Raw genomic sequence first — 27,307 nt, 5'->3', positions numbered from 1 at the left:
TTTACATTGTTAAAAAACGTATATATGAACACAGGAAATAGATAAATAAACTTGATATCTTGTGTTTGGAGCTGCAGCGCTCTGTAAAACCACATCTGTGAGTCCCAGTGAGACCACTTGCCAAAAACATTACTCTGGAAACATAAAGTAAAGCAGCACCCATGCACCACGTCTGTTCAGTGTACGAAAGTAACCAAACTGAACTTCTTTTTCTCTGAACTCGTTCCAGATTCTGGACCTCAGATGCTAAATGACTGCTATTAACAGTTCAGTCCTGGTCCTTGAAAATAATTTGAAGGGTCCCCCTCGTTTCCGTCTTCACAGAGGCACGTTGGAGTTTGATCCAGCACACTCTGCAACTTTGTCTTATTTAACGTTAGATCTCAGTATTAAATCTTTATTAATATGAAGCTTACATGTGTCTTATAACTGCATTTTTTCTTGGAATAAGATGAGTAGACCTCTGGGGTGAGGAAAGTGTCCCTCCTAAAATAACATGATGACGAATCATCAGAAACATGTAATTTCTCCGACTTCAGCAGCTGCGGTTCAGCTGTAATTGGAGACTTGGAGCATGTGGTACATTAGATAATGACAGCGGTCATCTCTCCGCTGTGTTACAGTAACACACCGCGTGCTGCCGGGAGGACGTGGGCGTGTTACGTGAGACTAATTAGGGAGTCGGAGTCAGTCAAAGATTACAGTCAAATTCCTTTTATTTTACTCAGCTCGTTATGTTTCACCTCACCTCACCTCACCCTCATCACGGCTGTTTGTCTCTGTGTTTCAGCTGGAAAGATGGTTTGGGTTTCTGTGCGCTCATTCATCGACACCGTCCAGAGCTCATCGACTATGGAAAACTGCGCAAGGTGAGCGAACATTGTCTGATATTAAGAAGCCACTGAGACCATAAACACTGATGCAAGTTCACCATATTTCAAATGTTTCTATGCAAAACCAACATGAGTACAAAGTGAAAGGAGACAAGATGTGGTCAGCTGTCATGATCCAACCAGGTGACACAGCAGCTGTATCAGACAGAGTGAAGCGTCCTGCTGAGACACAGTCACGTTCACAGAGATGTATAAGAAAGTTATTTTCTCTTTATGAAGTCTGTGCCACTAAATAACCCCCACGTTCAGCATCTGGTAGCAAAATAGACAAACATCTTATTGTTAATCATTTATACATTGGTTAAACTTAATTTCAGAGAGCACTGCTAGTGATTGTATTTCAATAGGTTTTTATTTCACGCAGCAGAAGGTACAAAACCTGCTTTTAAAAAAAAAATAAAATCATCACATTAATTTTAATGAATGGTAAATTATGGAAAGGACTCAGGAAATAAAAATAATTTCTTATTTGTTTTCAATTTGTAGATGCACAGATGCCCTTGTTGTAAGCTTTTTTCAGAGTTACTACAAAATACGGTTGCTACTAACGATTATTTTAATTATCAATTAATCCAGTTGTTTTCAAACTTTTTGTGCCCAAGACACACCAAAGGACAAGCCAAAATCTGAAGGCACATCTTTATATCTGTGCACAATAGCCTCTATATCGTGTGTTATCACTCTTATTGTGACATAAATGTTTGTTTTTATTTGCTAATATCAAATAATAATTGACAACCAGCTATTGCTCATCAAATACTTATTAGGAAAACAATTCAAGAATTCATTTTAAACTTTTTAAAATTACATCAAAGCACCAGTTACACATCCATTTAAAGAGGTAGTAATATAAGATAATGTGATGCGTCACACCCTTAAACTTCCCTCGTGCAAACAGCCACAGATAGGTTCCTTGTGAAGTTTTTTTTAAATTAAATTAAATTAAATTACATTTTTTACCTAGAGTTTGCCTCTTTATTAAGAAACGGGTGCACACAACATACTGATACAGTTAATTAAAAATTCATTCATTAGTTTTTGAACAGGCCCAGTTGAATATTCCCATAGTAATGTGTGGCTATCACAAAATCCACATCTGGACTGGAGAACCACTGCTTTAATCTGTCAGTTATTTTCTCCATTAACTGATGAATTGTTCAGTATAGGAGTGCTTTGCATTCGCTTGAGAAAAAAATATTTGATGATTATTATCTTCATATCTCAAAGTTATGAGAAAAGTTTTCATGAAGGAAAAACTCTGCTCCTGTTTTTCTGAATTAACAACATTATCTGATTAATTAAGAAACCGAGCAGATTTTGTTTTCATGAAAACTTAATTGTTAATCCTCTTAACATAATTCTGAGATAATGATCCTTTTAGACCAAAAAAAACAAAACATTTTTTTGTTTTCTAAAGTAAATGTGTTACGCTTTTAATGTTTGGCCTGTTAAGTATCAGGGGGGAATAAAAACAGTCTGATTGTTCTAATGTTAAAATGTTCAAATCAAGTTTATTATCACAACATAAAACAAAGCGAAGAAGCAAATCCTCACATTTGACATTTGGCTTTTTTGCTGAAAAAAAAAAAAGATAAATTGATAATAATAACAGTTGCAGATTCATTTTGATCTACAAAGCAATTTATTTTTAAATTTTTTTCAGCTATACTATTTTTTTTTTTAGTTGCAAAGTCAACAAATTATTATTTATATGTGTTTTGAAAAATTAATTAGCTCAGTTGCTTGAATCGTGAAAAATTGGATTTTTTTTTTGCTGCCGTTACAACCCTTTAAAATCTAAATCTACAAGCAACAAAAAAAATAGGAAATCAATATTTCATTGAAGACCTGTCCAAGGTGTACCCTGCCTCTCGCCCGATGTCAGCTGGGATAGGCTCCAGCCCCCCCGCGACCCTCAAGAGGATGAAGCGGTTAGAAGATGAATGAATGAATGAATATTTCATTGAAACAAAAAAACAAGAGTTTCCTCTTTCTCAATGATGGTTTAGATATAACAGATATTTTGGGGAAATAATTTATCATCTGTGTCTTCACATTGCAGTTGCACACATGCTGTCGTATACAGAGAGTGTGCTGCTGTAAAGTTGTTGTACTTTAGAAGCAGGATTCTTTGATGACATTCTTCACTCTAAAAGTTTTTTTGTCTCTGCTGTTGACAGGACGATCCCATGACCAACCTGAACACAGCCTTCGACGTGGCAGAGAAGTACCTGGACATCCCCAAGATGTTGGACGCAGAAGGTGAGCAGGCGAGGAGGAGAACAATAAAATGATAATGACGCTAACAGACTTTTTCCTGTGATCAAAGACCAAAATATTTTCTCTCAGACGTCTGGTAGTGTCAAAACAGCTCCATTCAGGACAAAGACAGGTTTCTGCACCACCCGGTTTTTATAACTTCCTGAAAACCTCCAGTCTGACAGCGATTAGCCAGATCTGCCAAGGTGTGACAATGGGCAGAGAGTCAATTTTTTTGTTCACATTCCTCAGAAAGTGCATCACTTTCCATGTTTACTGTTGAATCACGCCAAGTGCCTCTGTGCTGGCAGTGGTTAGATTTAAAGGGAGACTACCCTGTTTTTCAACCTGGACCCTATTTTCACTTTTTTTTGTTTCCAAATAACTAATGGAAACAATATTTTTTTAAAACTGGTCCAGTATTGAGCAAGCCTTGAGCTAGAATGTAACCACTCCGGTCATGTTCGCACCATCAATTTACGGCCATGAAAATGGCGTACTTTAGCCACTGACAGGGTCAGATTGTTAAGGAGTGTCTGACAACATTATGGAAAGGATCCCTACAGAGATAGACCTTTTTGTTAAAGATTAAGATCCTTTTTGTTTAACCAGAAACAGCCCCAAAATCACTATCGCCAAACCCACCAGACTCCATTCAAATAAACAGTAATTTTATCATTCCAAAACACACTCCATTCAAAGTTGATAGAAACAAAATAAAACGTTAAAAAGAGATCTTTGTTTGTTTTTCCACTGTTCCAACAATCACCACCTCTGGTTTGGCTGAAATAAACCTGTAATACACTAAGTCAGATGTAAAAATATGCAGCTCTATACACGCTAAAATTACTGATTATTTAAATGGAGTCTGGTGGGTTTGGCAATAGTGATTTTGGGGCTGTTTCTGATTAAACAGAAAGGTCTATCTCGGGTGGGATCCTTTCCATAATGTTGTCAGACATTTAAAATAACATTCTGAGCCTGTCAGTGGCAAAAACAAGCACTTCAATGGTCTCCCTCAATGCTGGACCAGTTTCAAAAACTGTTGTTCACATGAGTGACTTAGGGTGCTTTCAGAACTAGAGTTGTCTCCTTTGGTCTGAATCAGGGACTGATTTTGTTACAAAGTTGTATAATTGTCTAGAGTTGGTTCGTGTTTTCACGGCAGCATTTACAAGCGGACCAGATCAAATGCTTGCGCGATTGGTCAGAATTTCCATGTGGGAAAAACCCAGGAAGTAAAGCAAACGTTGAAGAAGAGCACACTTGCAATATAAATGTGACACTTTCTAATGTCACAATGGAGGGACAACTACGCAGGTTGATTTTAGCGCTGCTCATCGTGGACTATATTGCTGTCATTGCTCATTTTAGTCAAACCATACAGTTTGAAAACAAGGCGCGGCTCCAACTAGAAAACAATGTTTTGATGCATTGGATGTGCTGAATGTGCATATTAAGGCAGTACAGGAGGAGGTGCACATTAATAATCCTCCAGGACTGTAACATGCTCATGTTTAACCCAAACAATGTGTCATGTGACTGCAGTTGGTTCACATCCAGGTCGGAACATGTTCTCACCACAAACGAACCGCACCAGAGTTCGTTTGTAACCAGACTGAGACCACCTCTTCAAGAAGGTGAAGGTCTTGGTCGATTGCTGTGTTCACACCTGCCCAAACGAACCTCACTTAGTGGGCAAATGAACTTGTGTTCGATTGAACCGAACCAAACAGGGCAGATGTGAAAGCACCCTTATATACAAAAACTTGGAAAAAAGGGCCCAGGTTGAAAAATACTCAAATTACCCTTAAATTCAGGGAAGAGACAGAAGAACCAAAAATAACCAAAATCTGGCTGAAGTTCTGAACAGCAGCACATATGTGGTGATATATATGAACTCTCTCTTTTCCAACACTTGTTTTCTGGAGCTTGTGTATTGATCTCTTGGCACAGACTTCTCTGAGAGAATATATTTTGGCTTTAACACTCACACATGCAGCTGTGCACACAGAGGGAGACACACACACACACACACACAGGCTTTTTTATGCAGTTCACACTGTACAAATTAATGAAAGACATCCTGAAATATGGTTTCTCCTCACTTGTTATTAAACTTCCAGGCGTCTGAAATGTGTTTGTGTGTTGAAGACAGACTGTAAAGTTTAAATCAGGTCCTCCCTGTTTGAACATCTGGACAGTGACACAGCATGTTTTTCTTTCCACTCTGGATATTGTTTATGTGAAGAGCTGAACCCCAGCTCTACTTCCTGTTTCTTCATTAATCTGTGCTCTGTTTAACAACCTCAACTCCCCCTCCACCCTCCTCCCTCCTCCCTCCATCCCCTCCCCGACCTCTTCTCCTCCCCCCGCAGACATTGTGGGCACTGCCCGTCCGGACGAGAAGGCGATCATGACCTACGTCTCTAGCTTCTACCACGCCTTCTCAGGCGCCCAGAAGGTATCCTGGATGCAGCGTCTCCTTCCTCTTCCTCTCCCTCACTCCTCCTCCTCCTCCTCCCTCGTTTCCACGTCCGAGTGTTTCTCCTAACAGTGCCCTTCTCTTTCTGCAGTGCACCACGCCCCCCTGCAGGGGTCACTCTCCTTCACTTTCCGCATGGTTCACGCCACCAAATGCATGATGGGACAACAAATCTGTTCTCAGAGGCAATGAGCACAAGTGCATCTCCTGTCTACGTTGTTTGTTACGGCGCCGCGGGCTCGCAAATTCGTTCCTAATTAGGGTTTTGTTCGGCTGAGCAGAAGCTGAGCGGAGTGGGAGGTGTGGCGAAGTTTGTCTGATAAATGATGATGATTGCCTGTGATAAAAGCCGCGGTTGCTGACGAAGGGAAACAAATTAGCTTGAAGTCTCGCATGGTGGGGGAGATGTAACCGTTTAAATGGATGGTTATGTTCAGCCTCAAGAGTGACAGCTTAAATGGAGGGTGGAGGAATGAATGAAATTAAAACAGGCACTTCAAAGGCAAGCAGCAAGCTGTCTTTTAATTTTAATGGATACGCACTGTCTGGCTTAAGTGGGGAGTCTGTTTCCTTGTTTCTTGGCGAGAAATAAGTGTTGTATCGGACTTCTCTCTGCTGGATAATGAATGATTGTCTGTTACTGTGACAGCTACCTTCAAGAACAACAGGAACTCTGAGATTGTGCTGCGCCTCCTCTCAGACAATCAGGGAGAAGCAGAGCATCACAAAGTCGAAGTTATATAAGAGCCCGGTTCATTTGAGAGGCCCAGCAGCGGAGAGCGTTTCAACACAGCTGTGTTTAAGCAACTCAGATGAAAAAAAAAATGTCTGTGTTTATAAGTGGGGAGCGTGGAGGCGTGGCCTGAGAGCAGTCAGACCGCAGCTGGACTCTGGGTTGCATCACAGATCTGAGAGGTGACACGGCTGGTTCTCACATTAACACCTGACCAAGTTTAGTTACAAAGTTTAAAAGTTCAGAAAGTTACCCCTCCGTACAGAATTAATGACATCACAGAAAACTGTAACTTCCTCTGTTTAACTGACTTCATCCTGCATGTTTTACAGTTACTGGCAGATATTTGATGCTCAGATCTCTGGTTGTATTTTTAGATGAACTGCTCGAGGCGCTTGGCTTCAATGTGTTAATTTATTCAGATAGAGATTTAGGTACAGATTTCCAGGTACTTAAATTGTGCATACATATCAATGCATTATTAAACTAGAATTACCGCCTCACAGTTAAAATGCCTCCGCGAACCACTCAAGTTGCAATTTAAGTTTACATCCGTGTCTGTATCTGACCGAATGTCTCCCCTCCTGTTCCTGCGATATGACATTTAATAATGGCCAGAAAAGCGTTTTGCAGAACATTATGATGTCATAGTGAAGTTGACCTTTGACCTTTTGAATAAAAAACGCCATCACTTCATTATTTTATCCTATTGGCATTTTTGTGACATGTTGTCATAATAAGCACATAAATTCTTGAGTTATGGCTAAAAACATTGTGAGGCCACAGTGACCTTGACCTTTTCCCACCAAATTCTAGTCAGTTCATTTTTGAGTCTAAGTACGTTTGTGCCAAATTTAAATACATTCCCTCAGGGTGTTCTTGAGATATCATGTTTATAAGAATAAGACACACAAAGTCACAGTGACCTTGACCTTTGACCTTCAACCATCAAATTTTAATCAGTTAATTCTTGAGTCCAAGTGGATTATTTTGCCAAATTTTAGGAGTCTTTCTCAAGATCGTATTGAGAAATTGCATTTCCAAAAATCAGATGGAAACAAGGTCATTGTTACCTTGACCTTTGACCACCAAATTCTAATTGGTTTTGAGTCTAAGTGAACATTTTTGCCAAATTTAAGGAAATTTCCTCAAGGCCTTCATGAGATATTGCGTTTACGAGAATGAAACAGATGCAAGGTTAAAGTGACCTTTGACCACCAAAATCTAATCAATTCATCGTTGAGTCCAAGTTGATGTTTGTGTCAAGTTTAAGGAAACTTTTTTAAGCCTTCTTTGAGACATTGCGTTCATGAGAATAAAACTGAGGCAAGGTTAAAGCAGCTTTTGACCTTTGATGACAGAAGTCAAATCAGTTAATTGTGGAGTCCAAGTGAATGTTTGTGCCAAATTTAAGGAAACGCCCTCAAGGCCTTATTAATATATTATGTTCATGAGAATATAACAGAGGCAAGGTCACAGTAACCTTGACTTGGGACGACCAAAATCTAATCAGTTCATTGTTGAGTTCATTGTGCCAAATTGGAAGAAATTCCCTTAAGGCCTTCTTGAGATATCACATTCAGAAGAATGAGACGGATGGGGTCACAGTAACCTTGACCTTTAACGTCTGACCACCAAAATCTAATTAGTTCATTCTTGAGTCTAAGTGGACAGTTTTGCCAAATTAAAGGAAACCCCTTAAAGGCCCTCTTGAGATATTGTGTTCAAAAGAATGGGACGTACAAGGTTACAGTGTTCTTGACCTTAGACCTTTGACCACCAAAATCTATTTAATCTTTGTTGAGTCGAAGTGGATGTTTGTGCCAAGTTTGAAGAAATTCCCTTAGGGTGTTTTTAAGATAATGTGTTCACAAGAATAGGACTGACAGCGGGACAACCTGAATACATGAGGCTTCTGGCTGTGGCTGTCACCGTAAAGAAAATATTTAAAAATGAAATAAAAATTATGTTTAAAAAACAACTTTATTTTCACTTCGTCGTCTCACCTCCCACTTCAAATTCAGTCACGTTTATTTCAATATTTCTTGAAAACTTGAATTTTCTTCAAAATAAACTACCTTGAAGACAACCCACAGGTAGACTCGGGATGACTTGTGCTCCCACTGTTGCCTCCTCTTGTGATTGCGCCCCCTGCCGGCCCCTTTTGTCTCTGCACTCTTTTACTCTTTGTGCATTTTTCTCTTCTCTGTCCTCTCTCCCCTTCCTCTGTTCCCTGGGCAGATATCATTAGCACCTTGAGGCCAGATGAGAAGGCCGTCATGACTTATGTGTCGTGTTACTACCACGCGTTCTCAGGCAAGCAGAAGGTGAGAAATACAAAATCAAAAGTCTCCAAACAATAACGGGATACCTGCCAAAGAGCCTGGCAGAGATGTGCCACGCTTGTTTTTGCCAACATTCATTTTTTTTTGGCAGCTCATGGTGCTACAATCTAACTCTATTGTATGACACCAAAAATTACAATAACAGAGACTATAACACCTTACAGGGGAAGTGCGGTATTTTTCTACCTGGACCCTATTTTCACATGTTTGGGTGATGATTGGGAACAACAGTTTTTGAAATTGGCTTCTATTGAGTGAGAGGTGTCGAGTCATGTTCGCACCATCAATTTATGTCCCCTATAAGTGCTTGTTTTTGCCACTGACAGGCTCAGACTATCATTTAAATGCCTGACAACAAACAAAATAGCTATCGTCAAACCCACCAGACTCCATTTAAATAAACACTAATTTCATCATTATAAAACACACTTTATTCAAGGTTGACAGAAACAACATTAAACTCACAAAAGCCATCTTGGTTTGTCTTACTACTGTTTCAACACTCACCCACTCTGGTTTGATTGAAACAAACCTTTAATTCATCCAGTTAGATGTGGAAAATATACTTGCTGTGTACACTCTAAAATTACTGTTTTTTTAAATGGAGTCTGGTGAGTTTGGCGAGGGCAATTTCAGGGCTGTTTCTGGTTAAACAAAAAGCATTTTACTCTTGAACAAAAATGTCTGTCTCTGTGGGATCCTTTCCATAATGTTGTCAGACACTTGCAATAACTATCTGAGCCTGTCAGTGGCAAAAACACTTTTAGTGGACGTAAATTGACGTGCCAACATGCTGCGAGTGGTCACATTACAGCCTGTTTCGCAGTTGCCTGCTGCAAAGTCAAGTCAATTTCATTTATACAGCACATTTCATATGACAAGCATAAACTCAATGTGCTTAAGATACATCATACATGACAAACATAAGATATTGTATAAGATAATAAAGTAGTACATTTATAAAACAAACAAGATTCTAAAAAAACAGGAGATAATTACAATAATAATACTAACAACTTAAACAAATGAGAATATACTTGAAAATCAAACTAAAGGTTTTGGAAAAAGATGTTTTCAGTTTGCTTTTAAAAGAGAACACTGTTGTAGCAGACTGTAGTTCAGTTAATGAGAGTGGAACCATGATGACTAAAAGCACCATAAACTGATTGAGAGCTGATTTTAGGTACAATGAGTCGACCTTTATTTGATGATCCAAGGGATCTCTCTGGCGTTTTACTGTGAGCATGTCAGCAACACAGGAAGGAGCTAAACCATTGAAACATTTAAAGACAGTAAGAAGTATTTTAAAATAAATTCTTTGTTTTACTGGGAGCCAGTGAAGAGAAGATAAAATAGGAGGTATGTGGTCAGACCTTTTAGTTCTTGTTAAAACTCTGGCTGCTGCATTCTGAATAGAGGTCTCACTCAATGCTAGACCAGTTTCAAAAACTGTTGTTCCCATCACTTAGAGAGAGAAATAGGGTCCAGGTTGGAAAATAAATAAAAACTTACCCTTTAAGTACTTGAAGGTTGAAACATGCCTTTTGTTTTGAAGTTATTTTACCTGCAGCTCTTCTGATGCTATGAAATACAGAAACCTAAAAATGTGACATATGTTGAGGTCTTACTGGTTTTTAAAGCTGATATATTCACTATTTTTATATTAACAGTGGATCCGAGAATTCTGTGCTGTAGTGGGTGTAGCTCAGGAGAGAGAAAATAGTTCCCACATGAAACTGCTCACAACAAGGTCTGTGGATTATCTTGAGTAACCAGGTCATGATTTCTGGAAAGAGACATTGATGCTGAGGTATTCAAATGTATTTTTGTGGCGCTTTGAGCACCAAAAATTGAGTGCTGTCTAATTCCGTTATATTAGAGAGAAGGCAGACATCTCTAACACTCGACAACTCACACCAAAACAATCTAGACTGCTAAACAGCACTACAGGTGAGAGGATAAATACGTGAACTGTGCCTTTAACCAGCTCACGAAACACACATTTATATTGCTGACTTGTTATCTCCAAGCAGAGCTGGTTTATTTTATTTGCCTCGAGGTGCTATGACTTCATACATTTTTCGAGTGGGCGGCCCCCCCGAAGGAAAACCCAAACCCTCAGTTATTCAGCACCTCCTTATCTGCCCTCTGTCAGCTGCATATTGATCCCTGATACAGCGCACAACCTTCCCCATCTGCCAGCATAAAGTTCTCACACTCTCAGTGGAATACATTACGCCAAAGACGTGTCAAATCCGCTGGAGATCTCTGCAGAGAATAATGGAGACTTATCACACACACAGGATATCCGCTAAGCCTCCTGTACTTAAAATCTTTATTAGGATCCACTTCTTAATGGAGCTCCTGAAGGAGCAGGAGTCCGGAAACTACTGCAGGCTGGCACACACTTTTACGGCACTGGCGTGGATCTCGCATAGAAACAGTGACTCCTCCTCCTCCTTCGACTCACACCTCAGATCGTACCCTCCAGGGCAGACATTTCGCCATAAACACCATCACTACCACTTTTCCTCGTTGGCCTGATGTGGCATGGAAATCCTCACACAAAGAAAGAGCCTCTTATATTTTATCCTTACAGATGATCTGAGTCAGGAAGGTAAATCTCTGATCATCTGGTCACAGTTATGAACATCTGGATCAAAAAATGTATCAGTTGTAATATAATATAAATGTTAAACATGTTTTCTAAACTCAGGAATGAAAGACACATCTCTTTCCCTGTTTTCTACAATGCACAAAATCACGATTACAAATATGAATCAATGGAAAACAGCATGAATATTTATAAATGCAGAGTTTTAGATGCCAGTGAGGTGACTGAGGTTGTGTCTGTAGTGATTAATGTAGGCGGTTTAATGAGCTCTGGCAGAGTTTATACTCTACAGTTACAAACATATTCCACATGTTGGATGTTTTTAAGATGATTCTGGTTTTTAAAGACTTTTTAAGGGGTTTTTAATTCATTAATTACAATTAAAGAAAGGGATTCAGGCCCTGTGTACATGAATACAGATATTTTCTCCTATTTAAAAAAAAAATCTGTCCACCAGAGCTTCGTTTTATAACATATTTTTGTCCATGCTAGAGTGCAAAACCTCTCCAAACGCTCGCTGGTGTCAGCTGTCACTTGTAGTCTCCCCTCGTCTCAAAGTTAATAAAGTGCACAGGCTGATGTTACCTTTGTAAATACGATGACTGGAGATCTCCTCACACTTGATTCTCCTTTGATGTAAGGACGAAGGAGTTCACTCAAGGATACAAGCGATGGTCTGGAAATGAAAAAGTTTTCCTTACACTCTCAATCCACTCTGGAAATCGTCCTAACATCTCCTGGTTCGTCCAGGCCTGATCCAAAAAGTTGGCTGAATCCAAATGTCCACACTCTGCCGTCTGATCCCTTGCAGACCTCAGTCATACGTACTGTGATGAGTTCAACATCATCACTTAAAGGAAATGGCCACTATAGAATGAAAATACAGACAGGACTTTCTGACCCTCATGCTGACAAGAAGTCCAGTGAAGCTTTTTAATCCACAAAACTCGTTCGGGGTATCGGAGGATAACAGCTAGCCGGATTTTTACATACACTTGAAGTGCATGGAACCCACGTCCAACATCATTTTGAAAATGTAATAAAACTCCGCTAATGCATTTCAAAAACATCAGAACGGCTCGTCCGTCGTAATCCAAGTGCCCTGAAGCCGCGGCATGCAAAACTGACTTGAAAAGATGTAATTTACTTCACTTTTCTAGCATCATTTCTCACCGTGGTCAGTTAGCCTGCAGGCTTGCTGTGTTTACATGGCAACTTCCAAGACTTGAGAACAAGAACGTTCAGAGACGTTCTTGTTCAGGGCACTTGGATTATGACGGATGAGTCACGTTTTTGAAATGCATTAGCGGAGTTTTATTGCATTTTCAAAAACAATTTTGGACGTGGGTTCCATGCACTTAAAGTGTAGGGAAAAATCCGGCTAGCTGCAATCCTCCGATACCCCGAACGAGTTTTGTGGATTAAAAAGCTACACTGGACTTCTTTTCGGCATGAGGGTCAGAAAGTCCTGTCTGTATTTTCATTCTAAAGTGGTCATTTCCTTTAAAGTCTGCGAGGGCAGAGACCACAAGCCACTGATAGACAGCCCTTGAGACTGTTTTAAATGTTGCCATGGAAATGCTCGAGTGACAATTACAATCATTGTAACTGCTGTCATATTGTTTTTATAGTTGGCTGTTAAAAAAACAACAACTACGTCACGTCCTTATTGCAATGAATTGTGGCCGATTAAGTCAGTGAAGTCTGCACCCCAAGCAGACTCTCTGATAGACTGCAGGAAGTCTGCTCGAGGCCCCTTGTGGACTGGTTGAATTGTGGATTTGGACAGTCCTCAGCACTCCCAGTCCTTCCACAAACGTGCCCGCAAAGTCTGCAAGTGTGTTGAAGTCCCGATTCAGCTGTTGTTTCTGGACTCTAAACTGCAGACGCTGCGATGGAGCAGTAACACTGGTTTAAGTGCATAATTCAAGGGTAAAACAAATTTTAAGTCAAGTCAAGAAAGTCCTATTTTTAAACCCTAGCTACAGCCCTTTATATACTTATCAGGTGATGATACAACTTTATAATTTTGTTCTGGGACACACAGGTCCAACCAGGAGATGTGTCACTTCTTAACCATCTTTGGTAAAGGGATCAGAGGCAGCAGACAGAACTATGATGCTGTAAATACCTTTAAAGTTGCCTAATATGTTGTTAAAAGACCGTCAGGGTTTTTAAAGATTGTCAGGTATTTTATCCTTTAGATAAAAACCCTGCTCAGCTCTGAGTAAATCATAATGATAATACATGGAGCTATTAATGATCCATGTTAGCTTCAAAGATCAACTGTTCAAGTTTTTACCTCAATCAATCCCTCCAGTGTGCTTTTCCTCTGTTACCTCTGATGTCAGGACAAAGTAATTCATAAAAGAGCTCCTGGCTGTCGGCGCTGTCAGTAAACAGGACCAGCGTGCAAACATTTGCTCACGGAAGCACGACCTGCACATCCTGGCTCTCCTTTTAAGGCAGCTCGCCTGCAGCTCCTGGTGGAGCCCCCACCACCCGGCCACCTCGGAGCACGTCTCCGCCTGAGCCAAGTTTCCCCCGTGATCTTTAGACAAAAGGAGGCTGGAAGCAGTCCTCTGAGGGGGGGCGGGGGTGCCAGTCTGTGAGCGATGAACTGAGGGTGGATTCAAGCCTCACTGTGCGTCTGAGAGGACACTGCTGCGAGGTTATACCACCTTAAATCAATTAATTTCCTCAAGCTTTTTCAGAGGCAAATCAGTAATGGGGCAGTTTGGGCAGGTTCATGACACACACATGGATTTATTTTGATTCTGATATCACCTGAGGCCCTTAAAGGCGCATACATTGGCATAAATGGAATATAATACAATAATTATGTTTTCTTTGGTGTATAATTATCTAACAAAAAAAGGAATCATGTTTTCGTTACCTTAGAATGAGCTGTTTCTATCTACATACAGGAGGTGATTTATGAGCGCACACTTACTGATCAACATTTGCAAAGCTCAACATCTCTCTATCTATGGTCTTATCAACCTTGACACAACAAATAAGTAATCTGAGACAACTAGGATTTGTACCCAGGTTTGCTGTAAACTCTGACTTATTGATGTCACTGTAAAGAAGCAGAGACAACTTAATTAAAGCCTGAAATCATTCTTAATCTGCAACATGTTAGTCTGGAGGTTTAAACCTGCGTCCTCTCACAGAGTTGGTGATTCAAACTAAACTTCCATCTCTGTCAAAGAAAACTGATCAGCACAGCTACACTCACAGATAACTGAGCCTTCTACCTGCCTGTCAAACACCACCAAACCATAAACCTTCCTGAGACAGTCGAGCTCTGAGTGGAGACCTGTATGGATCAGCAGATGTGAAGTCCAGCGGCTGGTGGCTGCTTGCTCCGCTACCATTCAGCAGCTAACGAATGGAGCTAACTGCTAACAGCCCGATTTCACTAATCTATTCAGCAGCTCCACCATCCACAGTCAGGCACACATGATTATTTACTGCTGAATTACAGCTCACAACTCACACCAATGGCTGACACTGCTCCGGTGTGAGTGTTCTTGCTGGCTAGTGAAACATCCTGGTGCAGACTATTTACTGGAAATTGCCAGCCTGTCGCTCATGCGGCATTTGAAGATGATGACAAGCACAGCCACTCCGAACAATTTTGTCATGTCTCGTCTCATCAGTGAAAATGAAACATAGATTTTGTCCTACTTTTTATTTTCAAAATCTATTTTCAGCTCGTCATCGTCTCGTTTTTGTCATGGAAAAGAGGTCGTTGACAAAAAATTTTCATCATAGTTTTTGTCAACGAAGTTAGCGCTGATCTGGGCCTAACTTGGATAAGTTTCAGCTGGTTGCAGTCTGCAGTCCTCACCACTAGATGCCACCAAATCCCTCTAAACCTGACACATTGCGACGTTAACATTTTAAAATACAGCTGTCAAGTTTTCGATATAGCTGCAATATTTCTGAGCTGAAACCTGCCACATTTTCCAGACTCTCTGCATGTTGCTTAAATTTCTCTGTATTTTCTCCTCTTGTTTCCAATGAGCTCTCCTGACCACTTTTACTCATCTTGAACCCAGCGGGTTATCTGACTACATGTTGTCATGGAAACACTCATTCACTCATGCATCACCCAGTGCAGTGATGGAGACTGACAGGCCAGTGTTAAAGAAGTGTTGTGTCATGGATGAGCCCCTCTTCATCCCCTCTGGGCTGTTTCTATTCTCAGGGGAGCCTGGCTCCCTCCGTCTCCCCGGGTGTCTGTATGTAGGCTGAGGGGCTAAAATAACTCACTGTACTCTGCTGCGCTATAAAAAGCCTGTGGTGCAGAGCAAAAGGTGCCCCTACACCTGGCGACAGGTACAATATGATACAGTATGTGACCTTGTCAAAGCTCTCCGAGTCTGGAGACTGACATTAGATTATTAATATTTAGACATTATTGCGACACACATATGGAGAACACTTTTACAGAGATCATCATTCAGTAGCGGCCCTGTTTTTACTTGCTTGCAGCGTTGTTGCTGATCCATTGCTTCATCTCCAAAATGACTCATTTGGGAAATCTTGGCGTGCCTGTGTAGGCAGTGTAGATGGATGTATGCAGGGTTAATGGTGGAGATGAAGGCAAATATAGAAATGCTCTATTATAAGTATATGATTGCATTAAAGTTGTAGATGGTAACTTTAATAAAAATAACTTGGTGTTATATTTGCTGAAAGAAGTACATGAGACAGATAATCTGGGATAAAAACCACGTTCCTCTGTTTCCTGCTGCTTCTAATGGCATTTCCCAGAATCCACCATGGCTCACTAAAAACAATCTATCAGAGCTGAGGAGTCTGTAACACAGCTGACAGTCATGTCAATCTCTGCTTGTGAACTGAGGTCAAACTGTGATACTAGGCAGCACTGATCAAATATGGATCAAGATTCTTTTGATTCTTTCTGTGATGAGGAAGTTTGTGGCACAGCTGCCATGTTGGAAACAGTTGAGGCGAAACAAAACACAACCCACCAGCCGGACCAAAACTTTCTCGTTTTACAGCTAAACAATACACTAAAATAGTTTCTGAAAACATTTGAGGTAAGAAAAAGGTAATGCAGTAACAGAATCTTGATTCATATTTGATCAGCGCTGCCTGACAATTTAACTGCAGTGTATGAGCAGTGATTGACGTGATTGACAGCTGCGTTAGAAACTCCTCAGCTCTGATTGGTTGTTTTAGTTCTCGGGTGGTAATATCATCAGAAGTGCCACAAGACAATACAGTAAGCAAAGGAGTGTGATTTTTCCCCCACAGATTATCTGTCTGATTGAGTACTGTGTGAATATAGTGACATTTTCAGCAAATATTACAACAAACTTAACCAAACACAGTTTTAAATGTTCAACTCGACTAAAAGTACAGACATATTTAGAGCAAAATGTACTGAAATTATCAAAAGTGATTTTTTTTTAAAAGGCCTTTTACTGAAAACTATTATATTTGACATATTAAGAGTGTCAATTCTGACGGATTAATGTGTAGTTCAGTCCAGTGGTTTTCAAACTGAATGTTTGTATAAAATATGTATTAAATTGGACAGAATCTTTGTTTTTTTTTTTTTTTTCTAAAATATTGGAGCGTTTTACTCATAAATATTTTATATTAACATGATTTAAGGTTTTGAGGTGAAAACAACTCATCTGAAGGCAACAAGTGGCCAGACTAAACCCGGATTTTTTTGTAAGCGGTGTAAGTGATTTAATTTGATTTATTTCAAATATGTAAAGAAAAAAAGGGGAAAAACAGTAACAAACAAGATGAGCAATAAACACAAAGCAAACTCTTAATACACAAACTTCTAATAAACAACACAGATAAACAGTATTAAATATTTACATGTCTGAAAAGAAGTGGGAACAAATATACTCTTATATGGTCCTACTGCTTCTCAATAATTAACCCAATATTTAACATATATAACTCATCAAAAACATAATGTAAAACCCAAATATCCACCCAGTGAAGAGAGTGTTGGGAGCCACTGGTTTAATCTTTAACAATATGTCATATTTTATAATCAAATCAAATCAAGTTTATTGTATATGCACATTTAAATTCATCCACAGTTGACCAAACAGAATAACACCAGTAAGAACAATTACACATGTAAAAAGATGATACAATACGAAAATACTAAACCCACTACAAGCAACCAAAGGCCACTGAAAAATGTATGTCTTAAGATTTGCCTGAAAAGAAATGGTATGAAATGGAAATACTAAAGAAAAGTACACATACAGTACCTCAAATTGTATTAAAGTACAGCACTACAGTAAATGTACATAATTACATAGTTATTCAGAGGGGATTCACTGTGCATTAGCTGCAACACAAAGTAGTAGGAGTGCAGATATCTGCAGTATAGACGACTGAACACCACCAAAGCTTTCCCTCATCTGTGAGTCTCACGCTGTTTCTCCCCTCGTCCTCGTCTTGCAGGCAGAGACAGCGGCCAACAGGATCTGCAAGGTGCTGGCTGTCAACCAAGAGAATGAGCAGCTGATGGAGGACTATGAGAAGCTGGCCAGCGATGTGAGCACTCCCCGATTCTTTCCTATAATTGTCCTGCACCTCCTCAACCCTTCTATCTCCCCTCTCCTTATTAAGCCGCTCCCTCGCCTCCCTGTCCCCGGGGATGTGTGTGCTCCGTGCAGGTGCAGGATTAGAGACAAACAGGGTAGATTAAGATAAAAAGGCAGCCAGGGAAACACTGCTGGTCTCAGGCTTAAGCATTAAAGAGTATCTGAGTAGTGATCTTCATCAGACTGTTTATTGTTTAGAAAATGTTCAGCAGCATCAAAAATACTACTCAGATCTTACTAAATGGGATAAAACAGGCAAAATCACAGTTATTTTCCTTTAAATCAGACACCAAATGTTCGTAGAGTTTTATTTGATTGCAAGAAATGAACAACAAACCAATTATCTCAACCTGTATTTTCTGTCTCCACTCGTCTCACACATTAATCACATCCACTACACCTCATTTATTTCCCTTCTATCTGCATGCTTCTCCTTTACGTCTCCCTTTTCTTCCCCTTGAATGGTACTTGTCTCTCCATACCCTCTCTCTTCTTCAACACACACACACACACTTGCCCACACACCACCATCAACGCCCAGCTGCTGGAGTGGATCCGTCGCACCATCCCCTGGCTGGAGAACCGCATGCCGGAGAACACCATGCAGGCCATGCAGCAGAAGCTGGAGGATTTCAGAGATTACCGCCGCCTCCACAAGCCGCCCAAAGTGCAGGAGAAGTGCCAGCTGGAGATCAACTTCAACACCCTGCAGACCAAGCTGAGGCTCAGCAACAGGCCCGCCTTCATGCCCTCGGAGGGGAAGATGGTCTCGGTAGGTCCTGGAAACTCGTTAAAGTACAAACTCGCACACAGAGAGAAAAGTTTGAGATCCACACCTCCTTCTGTGCACGACTGTGACGGGCATCAGTGGTCAGAGACTTACTTCAGCTCCCATGAATCATGTAGGCACACAATGTTTGATCCCATTTTTAACCCAGGTCTCTCTGGGTCACTTGTTTGCTTTTAAATAGCAGTCGCAGTGCAGCCCACATAAGGCTGAGAGCACTGGTTCCCAACCTGGGGGTCACAGCGCCCACTAGGGGTCGCCAAAGCTTCATAAGAGGTCGCAGGGCCTTGTTGTTGGCAATAAGGATTTTTTTTTTTCAAGATAGACATGGAAAGTTTTATCTCAGCATTTCATTCATTTCTGTGAATTAAACTAAATGAAACTGTTATTCTTAAAGTTTAGATTATTATTCAAGACATAAATCTACAAGAAAGGGCACAGTAAGGACCTGAACATAAGCTATATTTGCACAACAGCCTCATCCTGCATTAGAAAAGCACACAGTTAAAACAACTTAGAGAACAATGGCCAAGTGTCAGGAAGAAGAAAACACTGACTTTATTAAGAAATAAGCACTTAGAAAAAAAAAACATAATGCAGACAGAGAATCGTATAAAAAGTTCCTGAATATATCAGGAAAACTCATCTTTGATTAAATATTCACAAGAAATAATCTGTTCAGGTTCATCCAAACACAAACTTCCTGCAGATAATTTGGTGTAAGTGTATTGTTTACCAGTTGTTCTGTACTGTTACTGTTATACATTAAATATAATATGAAATATCCATAAAATCTGTCACATCGTCAGGGGTTGTAAGTCTGTTAAGGAAAACGCTTGGTTTAGAGCAGGGGTTGGCAGCCTCTACTATCAAAAGAGCCATTTATGACTAAAAATGATAATAAAAAGAAAATCTTTGAGGCTTTTAACGAAGGTAAAACAGCCTATTAGTCTAAATTAGCCCATACTAATAGTCCAGATTATTCATGTTTTACCACCAGGTGGCTCCTCTGCAGGTCACTATTTATGATTATTTGGTACTTTAACTTTGCAGAGCTGCAGTGAAAGCAAACAAATCTGTCCACTCACTCCAAAATTCACTATTTTATTGCAAGACGTTTACCTTTCGGATTTGGCATCCATAGCTAACCTGCAAGGAAGACTCAAGATGAGCTACTGCTATTAAGGTTCGGCAAAATTTCTTGGACAAGATGCCAGGCAGTAGATGTATTACACATTTAAGTTAAATCATTTTTAATCAGTATAATTAACCGTTATTTATTTCCATATAATATTTTGTCAAAGCCACAGGGAGCCACTGGAGAAGGGTTAAAGAGACGCATGTGGCTCCATTGCCATAGGTTGCCTACCCCTGGTTTAGAGTATCGTCAGTTCATCACAAATATAGATAAAGCTGGAGAAAATGTGGCCTCCAAAATATTGGAGTTATTAGTTATATAACTAAAGACTGAAATTTCTGTGCTCTGATATTTTGATTTACAAACTGTTACACAATGGCACCAGCATGCTTCTTTTTGTGAAAGATAAAATAAGAATAAGTATATATAAATATGAATGTAATAATATTTATTCATAAAGTGCTTCTCAGAACATAATGTGTATATGTCAATAATAAAAACAGACAAGACATGAAAACAACAACTTTTAAGTAAATATAAATTAAAATCAGGAAAAGCCTCTCTGATAAAAGTTTGTTTTAAGAAGGGACTTCTTGAAATCACTGACTCGGCCGACCTGATTTCCTCAGGCAGACCATTCCAGAGCCTCGGGGCCCGGACAGCAAACACTCTGTCCACTTTAGCTTTCAGACAAAAGACCTCTGCTGCTTGAGGACCTCAAGGTGCGTCCTGGTGTGTACGGCACTAAGAGGTCAGAGATATAGCTGGGAGAGAGACCATGAAGAGCCTTAAAAGTAATCAGTAAAGCAGCACAAAACAGCACATATCTGCAAATATGTGCTGTTTGCAGATAGTTGTGTTACTTCCATTCAATTCAGAATGAATTAAATGACTCTTGGGTCACTTGTAGAGATGAACTTACAGAATTTAATCACCTGACTCTGCAGTTCTCCTCAGCTCTGTGGAGGGTTTTAATGTCCTTCCGCTCATTGTGCTGGTTTTACAGCCCAGTGCTTTACTGTCCTGATTCACTTTGTGTTCAGACGTATAGCTCATTAGCCCTGTGTCCAGATACAACAGGCAGCAGTTTTAAAATCCACTGTACACTGTTTCAATGTACTGCAGCGTCAAATGAAGCATTTATCAGCTAAAGAGACACTATTTCACTCAGGAGTTGGTGGAGACTGGAACCATTTAAACCAGAGCTAAAATGAGAGTTAATGTTGGACTAATATTGAGTATCATAAGTTGTGTTCACAGCTGGTTTCAGACGCCCCCAAGAGGCCAAAAACTCTGTTTTATGGTTAAAATTAGTGCTAGATTTGGATGGAAATCCAAGTACACTCTCATTTACATATGATGACATTCTTCTGTCTGTTTCTCCTTCTGTTTTTTCCTTTGGCAAGAACAAACTCATAAGTATTGTTTCCTTTGCCTGGTGCAGGACATTAACAATGCATGGGGAAACCTGGAGGGAGCAGAGAAGGGCTATGAAGAGTGGCTCCTCAATGAGATTCGCAGGCTGGAAAGACTCGACCACCTGGCGGAGAAATTCCGCCAGAAAGCAGCCATCCATGAAGCCTGGACTGAAGGTATTGAGTGTGTGAAAGGAGAAACACTTATTGTCTGAGTGGAGGCATCCAGCTCCTGTCTTTTACTCTCATGTGTCTCAGGCAGCTGCTGAAGGCCACAACAAAGTAAAATGGAAACTAGAGCCTCTATGTTATTGTCCTTACTTTTTTTTTTAAAGATATTTTTTGGGCATTTTTAAGTGTTTAATTGATAGGACAGACAAGTGTGAAAGGGGGAGAGAGAGAGGGAGTGATATGCAGCAAAGGGCCACAGGCTGGATTCGAACCCCGGCCGCTGCGACAACAGCCTTGTACATGGGGCGCCTGCTCTACCACCAAGCCACCGATGGCCCACTGTCCTTACTTTTAGAAAGGATTTTTTGATCATATCTTTATGAGTGCCTTCTCCGTGTCTCCACCTGCAGGTAAGGAAGAGATGCTGCAGAAGCGTGACTATGAGACGGCCTCTCTGTCAGAGATCAAGGCCCTGCTGAAGAAACACGAGGCCTTTGAGAGCGACCTGGCTGCACATCAGGACCGTGTGGAGCAGATCGCTGCCATCGCACAGGAGTTAAAGTAAGAGATGGAAAACAGATTCTTCCATTGATCAACATAGGATTAAAGGGACAGTTCACCCCAAAATCAAAGTTCCTTATTTCCCCTCTTACCTGTAGTGCTATTTATCAGTCTAGATTGTTTTGGTGTGAGTTGCAGAGTGTTGGAGATATCAGCTGTAGAGATGTCTGCCTTCTTCAGTATAATGGAACTAGATGGCACTCAGCTTGTGGTGCTCAAAGCACCAAAAAAAATACATGTGAAAAACTCAACAGCAATGTCTCTTTCCAGAAATCATGACCTGGTTACTCAAGATAATCCACAGACCTTGTTGTGAGCAGTTTCATGTAGGAACTATTTTCTTTCTATCGAACTACACCCACCAACTGCATCACCACACAGAAGGAAGAGTGCTTCTACTGCTAGCTCACCTAGCCCCACTGAGCCATCTAACAGTACATCTCAGTCAAGTAGGACTCCATTAGGGTTAAAAACCTTTCGCTGCTATCAGTACAAGCCTCTCGTCCATGAGTAGATGCACACTTCCTTCTGTGCGGTGATACGGTTGGTGGGTATAGCTCAGTAGACAGAAAATAGTTCCTACATGAAACGGCTCACAACAAGGTCTGTGGATTATCTTGAGTAATGTCATGATTTCTGTTGAATTTTTTAAAATACATTTTTGGTGCTTTGAGCACCACAAACTGAGTGCCATCTAGTTCCATTATATTAGAGAGAAGGCAGACATCTCTATAATGTAGCCGTATGTTGCTGACCATATCACCGTGCAGAAGGAAGAGTGCATCTACTCATGGACAAGAGGCTCGTGCTTGTGACAGCGCAAGGTGTAAATACTAATGGCATCCTCCTGGGCTGAGCTGAAATGTTAGCTAGCCCCAGTGGTGCTAGATGAGCTAGCAGTAGATGCACACTTCCTTCTGCTAAATTATACTGTTGGAGGATCTACTTTGGCAGAAAGAAAATAGTTCCTACATGAAACGGCTCACAACAAGATCTGTGGATTATCTTGAGTGATTTCTGGAGTGTAGCTGAGTGCCATCTAGTTCCATTATATTAGAGAGAAGGCAGACATCTCTATAATGTAGCTGTCTGTTGCTGACCATATCACCGTGCAGAAGGAGGCGTGCATCTACTCATGGACAAGAGGCTTGTGACAGGTGTAAACACTAATGGCGTCCTCCTCAGCTGAGCTGTAATGTTAGCTAGCTCCCTGGTGCTAGGTGAGCTAGCAGTAGATGCATTTTTCCTTCTGAGCAATGATACAGTTGGTGGGTGTAGTTTGGTAGAAAGAAAAAAGTTTCTACATGAAACTGCTCACAACAAGGTCTGTGGATTATTTTGAGTAAATGGGTCATGTTGAGTTGTTAAAGTCAAGTGCCATCTAGTTTCATTATATTAAAGAGAAGGCAGACATCTCTATGGCCGATATCTCCAACACTCTGCAACTCACACCAAAACAATCCAGACTGATAATGTGCACTACAGGTAAGAGGGGAAATATGTTTTTGATTTTGAGGTGAACTGTCCCTTCAACATAAAGTAGGATTAGTTGAGGGGTACATTCAGTGAGTCTGTTCTGTCATGGCTGTATCAATCATCCTCTGTCTCACTTTATAATGTTTGTGGTGATCTCTAGTGTTTTTTTAGTCATTAATTATTTTCAGAATTTTCATCATAAACATGAAAACTCTTGTGAGCTTTGTTTTACTTAATTTGCAGATGTAAATGATTAAACACTGAACCCTCTCCAAACCTAATGAGTGATTCAATAAATCCTTTAGGGGCTCATAGAACCAAAAACAAATGACAAACAAAGACGCAGCAGGATCACAAAGGCATTAAAGTGCATCTGAGGAAGACGTGATGCTAAAAAACAGCCACATGTAAATGCAGCTCGCAGCGATGCAGATAATGATAATGAATCTCCCGTTCCCTCGTCTGTCTGTGCTCCAGTGAGCTGGACTACTACGACTCCCCCAGTGTAAACGCTCGCTGCCAGCGGATCTGTGACCAGTGGGACACCCTGGGAGCTCTGACCCAGAAACGCAGCGAGGCTTTGCAGGTGAGATGAGTTTGAAAAAAGACTCTGGGGTAACCCAGAGAGAATTAAAAATAAACTATTGAAGAGTTTCTAACTTGTAAAAAATCACTTTGTTATCCGTGTTTTTAAGTTCCTGCTTTCCTTCTTGGTGAGAGCAGGGATAATTACACATTTAGAGATGAAAGTCTTCTCCCTCACAGCGAGAGGCTGTGAAGACATTTGATTTTTAGGATTCCCGCTGGCCTTGAAACTCCTTTGAAGTTTGGTTTGATTCAAGATTTTTTATTTTTGAAAATACACTATGACCCCCCCAAATCCATCTGTGTACCCTGGCTCTCTGACAGATCAAGAATGAAATGAAGCATCTGTGAATTTTTTTGAGTTTCACCCAACAAGACCTTATAAAGCCTGTGGATCTGTGTGATAACCTTGTTTTTTATTGCTCAACAGAGAACTGAGAAGCTGCTTGAAACCATCGACCAGCTGTACCTTGAGTTTGCCAAAAGGGCGGCTCCGTTCAACAACTGGATGGAGGGCGCCATGGAGGACCTGCAGGACACCTTTATCGTCCACACCATCGAAGAAATCCAGGTGAGCGCACAGACGACTCACAGGGACGAGCACAGGAGACCATACTCACCCCAGCATCAATAAAGCTAGTCACATGCAGCAAGTAAACAGCACGTTTCTGTGTTGTGTCTCAGGGATTAAGCACAGCCCACGAGCAGTTCAAAGCCACGCTTCCAGAGGCCGACAAAGAGCGCCAGGCCATCCTGGGCATCCACAATGAGATTGCCAAGATTGTGCAGACCTATCATGTGAATATCGCCGGCACCAACCCGTACACTACCATCAACCCACAGGAGATCAATGCCAAATGGGACAAGGTAATAAATCAATCATAAGCAAGGAAAGTCAAAGTGATTTTCAATCTTTATTCATCCAAGAAAGAGCTAATCCAGCATCCAGATTTTCTCATCGAACTCAAGGTCTAAAGCATATTTGACTAATATCCCATACCCTCTATCAGATGTTTTAGCCTGTAAGGTTCTGTGTGTGTGTGTGTGTGTGTGTGTGCTCTCTGTCTGCTTCAGTCTCCCCTCCTCATTAGAGTCACATCAGTGTGTTTTAATAAATTTGTTTTTCTGTCACGCTCCGTCCTGCTGCAGGTCAGACAGCTGGTGCCTCAGCGCGACCAGGCTCTGATTGAGGAGCACGCCCGGCAGCAGAACAACGAGCGTCTGCGCCGACAGTTTGCCAACCAGGCCAATGTCATCGGGCCCTGGATCCAGACCAAGATGGAGGTCAGTGTGAGAACGTGTCAGAAGCAGGGCGGCGTGGTGACGGGTGCAGCGCTGCACTCTGTCAATGCAGAGAGTGTGTCATTCAGTTTGTGAATGAAGTTACAGCGCAGCTCCGAGTTTAGTCCTAAACTTATGAGGACAAGTTCAAAATTAGAAGTGAATTTTTCTGGGGATTTTTATGTTTACATCACGTGGTCTTGAATATGTCCAGAAAAACATATTTTTGTATATTAAATTCTTTAAAACAAAGCTGTTATTAGTCACAGTGGTGTCGTAAGATTGGCACGAATCGCAGTGATAAAGTGGCCAGTGAGTGTATAGCATACAAGTAAAATAGCTAAATTAGATTTGATAGGAATGTGACTTTGTGACGGGGTAGTGTGAGGTAAAGAGATAAACGCCAGGCAGAAATGGTGACTTTTATATATTCTTGTCATGTCCTCCACTTTGCGATGACTCATTCTTATTAAATCACTTATTTGTGTCTCTGCAGGAAATCGGCCGCATCTCAATCGAGATGCACGGCACCCTGGAGGACCAGTTGACACACCTACGCCAGTACGAGAAGAGCATCGTCAACTACAAGCCAAAGATCGACCAGCTGGAGGGAGACCACCAGCTCATTCAGGAAGCTCTCATCTTCGACAACAAGCACACCAACTACACCATGGAGGTAAAACCTGGAGCCAAGATTCAATCACCTGACATGACTGTGAGATTGTTGTTGGTCTGTTTAACATCTGATGTGGCTGGATGCACTGTCTATGTGCTGTTTTATGTTGGTGTCAGATGGTTTTGGTTTGCCAAAAGGAACAAAGAATGTTCAGACAAAAACAGGAAAGTCTTGAACGGTTTAATCCTGAGCTTTCCTGACGCTGCACTTTACCATCCAGTCTCCAGTGCACGAAATTAACTTTTTGACTCATCAGCCAAGTGCTGGAAAACTATAAACCCCAGCCTGTCCGCCTGCCAAGAGTTATTTTTACTGGCCAGAATAATTCCTATTAATCTTGTTATTGAAATTCTGCGCATCATCTGACCCATTTGCAGAGCTATTATGTAGGTGTGTTTCTAGAATGAGCTTCTGTGCGAGGCGCTGTGTAAAGAGGTGAGAAAAGCTTTAAAGTGTAAATGCCACATTTGTTAATGTATTTATGATAATTATATTTTTAAACAGCTTCATGAATTTTTTTTCTTGCTAAGTGCAGCCTTTTCTGTTTTGGTTAAACCAGCTGTGTGAGGCTACTCAGCCATTCTGACAGAAGAGCAACAGCACTCTGAGAAATAAAGGCGCTAACTGGAACCATAAAAGGTTCTTCAGCTTGTCCCCACTGGGGAACCCTTTTTGGTTCGTAGTAAGGATCCCATCTGGAACCCTATCAGAGGGTTATAAATACATAAAGGGCAACACTTAAAACTATCTGTGAATGGTTCCAGCCAGAACTCGCTATAGGAGATTGAAGAGAACCCTTCTGGGGACGGCTCTGGCCCAGAGGTCCAATCAGCATGTCAGAGTGTCCTTGGGCAGGATACTGAGCCCCAAATTGCTCCCGTGTATGAATGGCTGAAATATGACTAAAAGCACTTTTAGTCATCAGAAGACTAGAGAATCATAGAAGTGCAGTCCATTTATCATTTACACAGATACCAGGTTCCACCCAGATACCTCTCTTACCTCTTTTCCACCAACATGGGACAGGTTCTTTTCTGGTTCGTGAACCTAACTTTGAATCATTTGGAGCAATCTGACAAAAAAACTTGGTTCCCAGCTGGAACCAGAAACAGCAGGTTTTTGCTTGACCTGAAGTACAAAAACCATGATGATGTTGGTGGATGTGCCATTTTCGACACATTACAGAGAATTGCATGAAATAGTCTTCTGGGTCCTCTTGTCATTAGTAGTTTGTTCACGGTTTTTTGGTTTAAAACAAATATCTGTCA

At 40.9% G+C, this 27,307-nt stretch overlaps 1 protein-coding gene across 3 annotated transcripts in view; it reads left to right on the top strand.

The window, feature by feature from the left end:
• Positions 1-27,307, top strand: part of actn1 (actinin, alpha 1) — a 92,099-nt gene that overhangs the window by 56,580 nt on the left and 8,212 nt on the right. For all 3 annotated transcript variants that reach the window (XM_049595503.1, XM_049595502.1, XM_049595504.1), the window contains exons 6-17: positions 791-869; positions 3,074-3,155; positions 5,531-5,616; positions 17,807-17,899; positions 18,491-18,721; positions 21,319-21,466; positions 21,871-22,021; positions 23,975-24,083; positions 24,513-24,653; positions 24,767-24,949; positions 25,232-25,366; positions 25,860-26,039. In XM_049595503.1, the coding sequence (XP_049451460.1) occupies positions 791-869; positions 3,074-3,155; positions 5,531-5,616; positions 17,807-17,899; positions 18,491-18,721; positions 21,319-21,466; positions 21,871-22,021; positions 23,975-24,083; positions 24,513-24,653; positions 24,767-24,949; positions 25,232-25,366; positions 25,860-26,039 (1,618 nt within the window). The remainder of the gene's footprint in view (positions 1-790; positions 870-3,073; positions 3,156-5,530; positions 5,617-17,806; positions 17,900-18,490; positions 18,722-21,318; positions 21,467-21,870; positions 22,022-23,974; positions 24,084-24,512; positions 24,654-24,766; positions 24,950-25,231; positions 25,367-25,859; positions 26,040-27,307) is intronic.

This window comes from Epinephelus fuscoguttatus, linkage group LG14 (assembly GCF_011397635.1).
Source record: "Epinephelus fuscoguttatus linkage group LG14, E.fuscoguttatus.final_Chr_v1".
In the NCBI taxonomy this organism is placed as follows: Eukaryota; Metazoa; Chordata; class Actinopteri; order Perciformes; family Serranidae; genus Epinephelus; species Epinephelus fuscoguttatus.
Note: the sequence above shows the minus strand (reverse complement) of the source record. Positions and strands in the feature narration are given on the sequence as shown.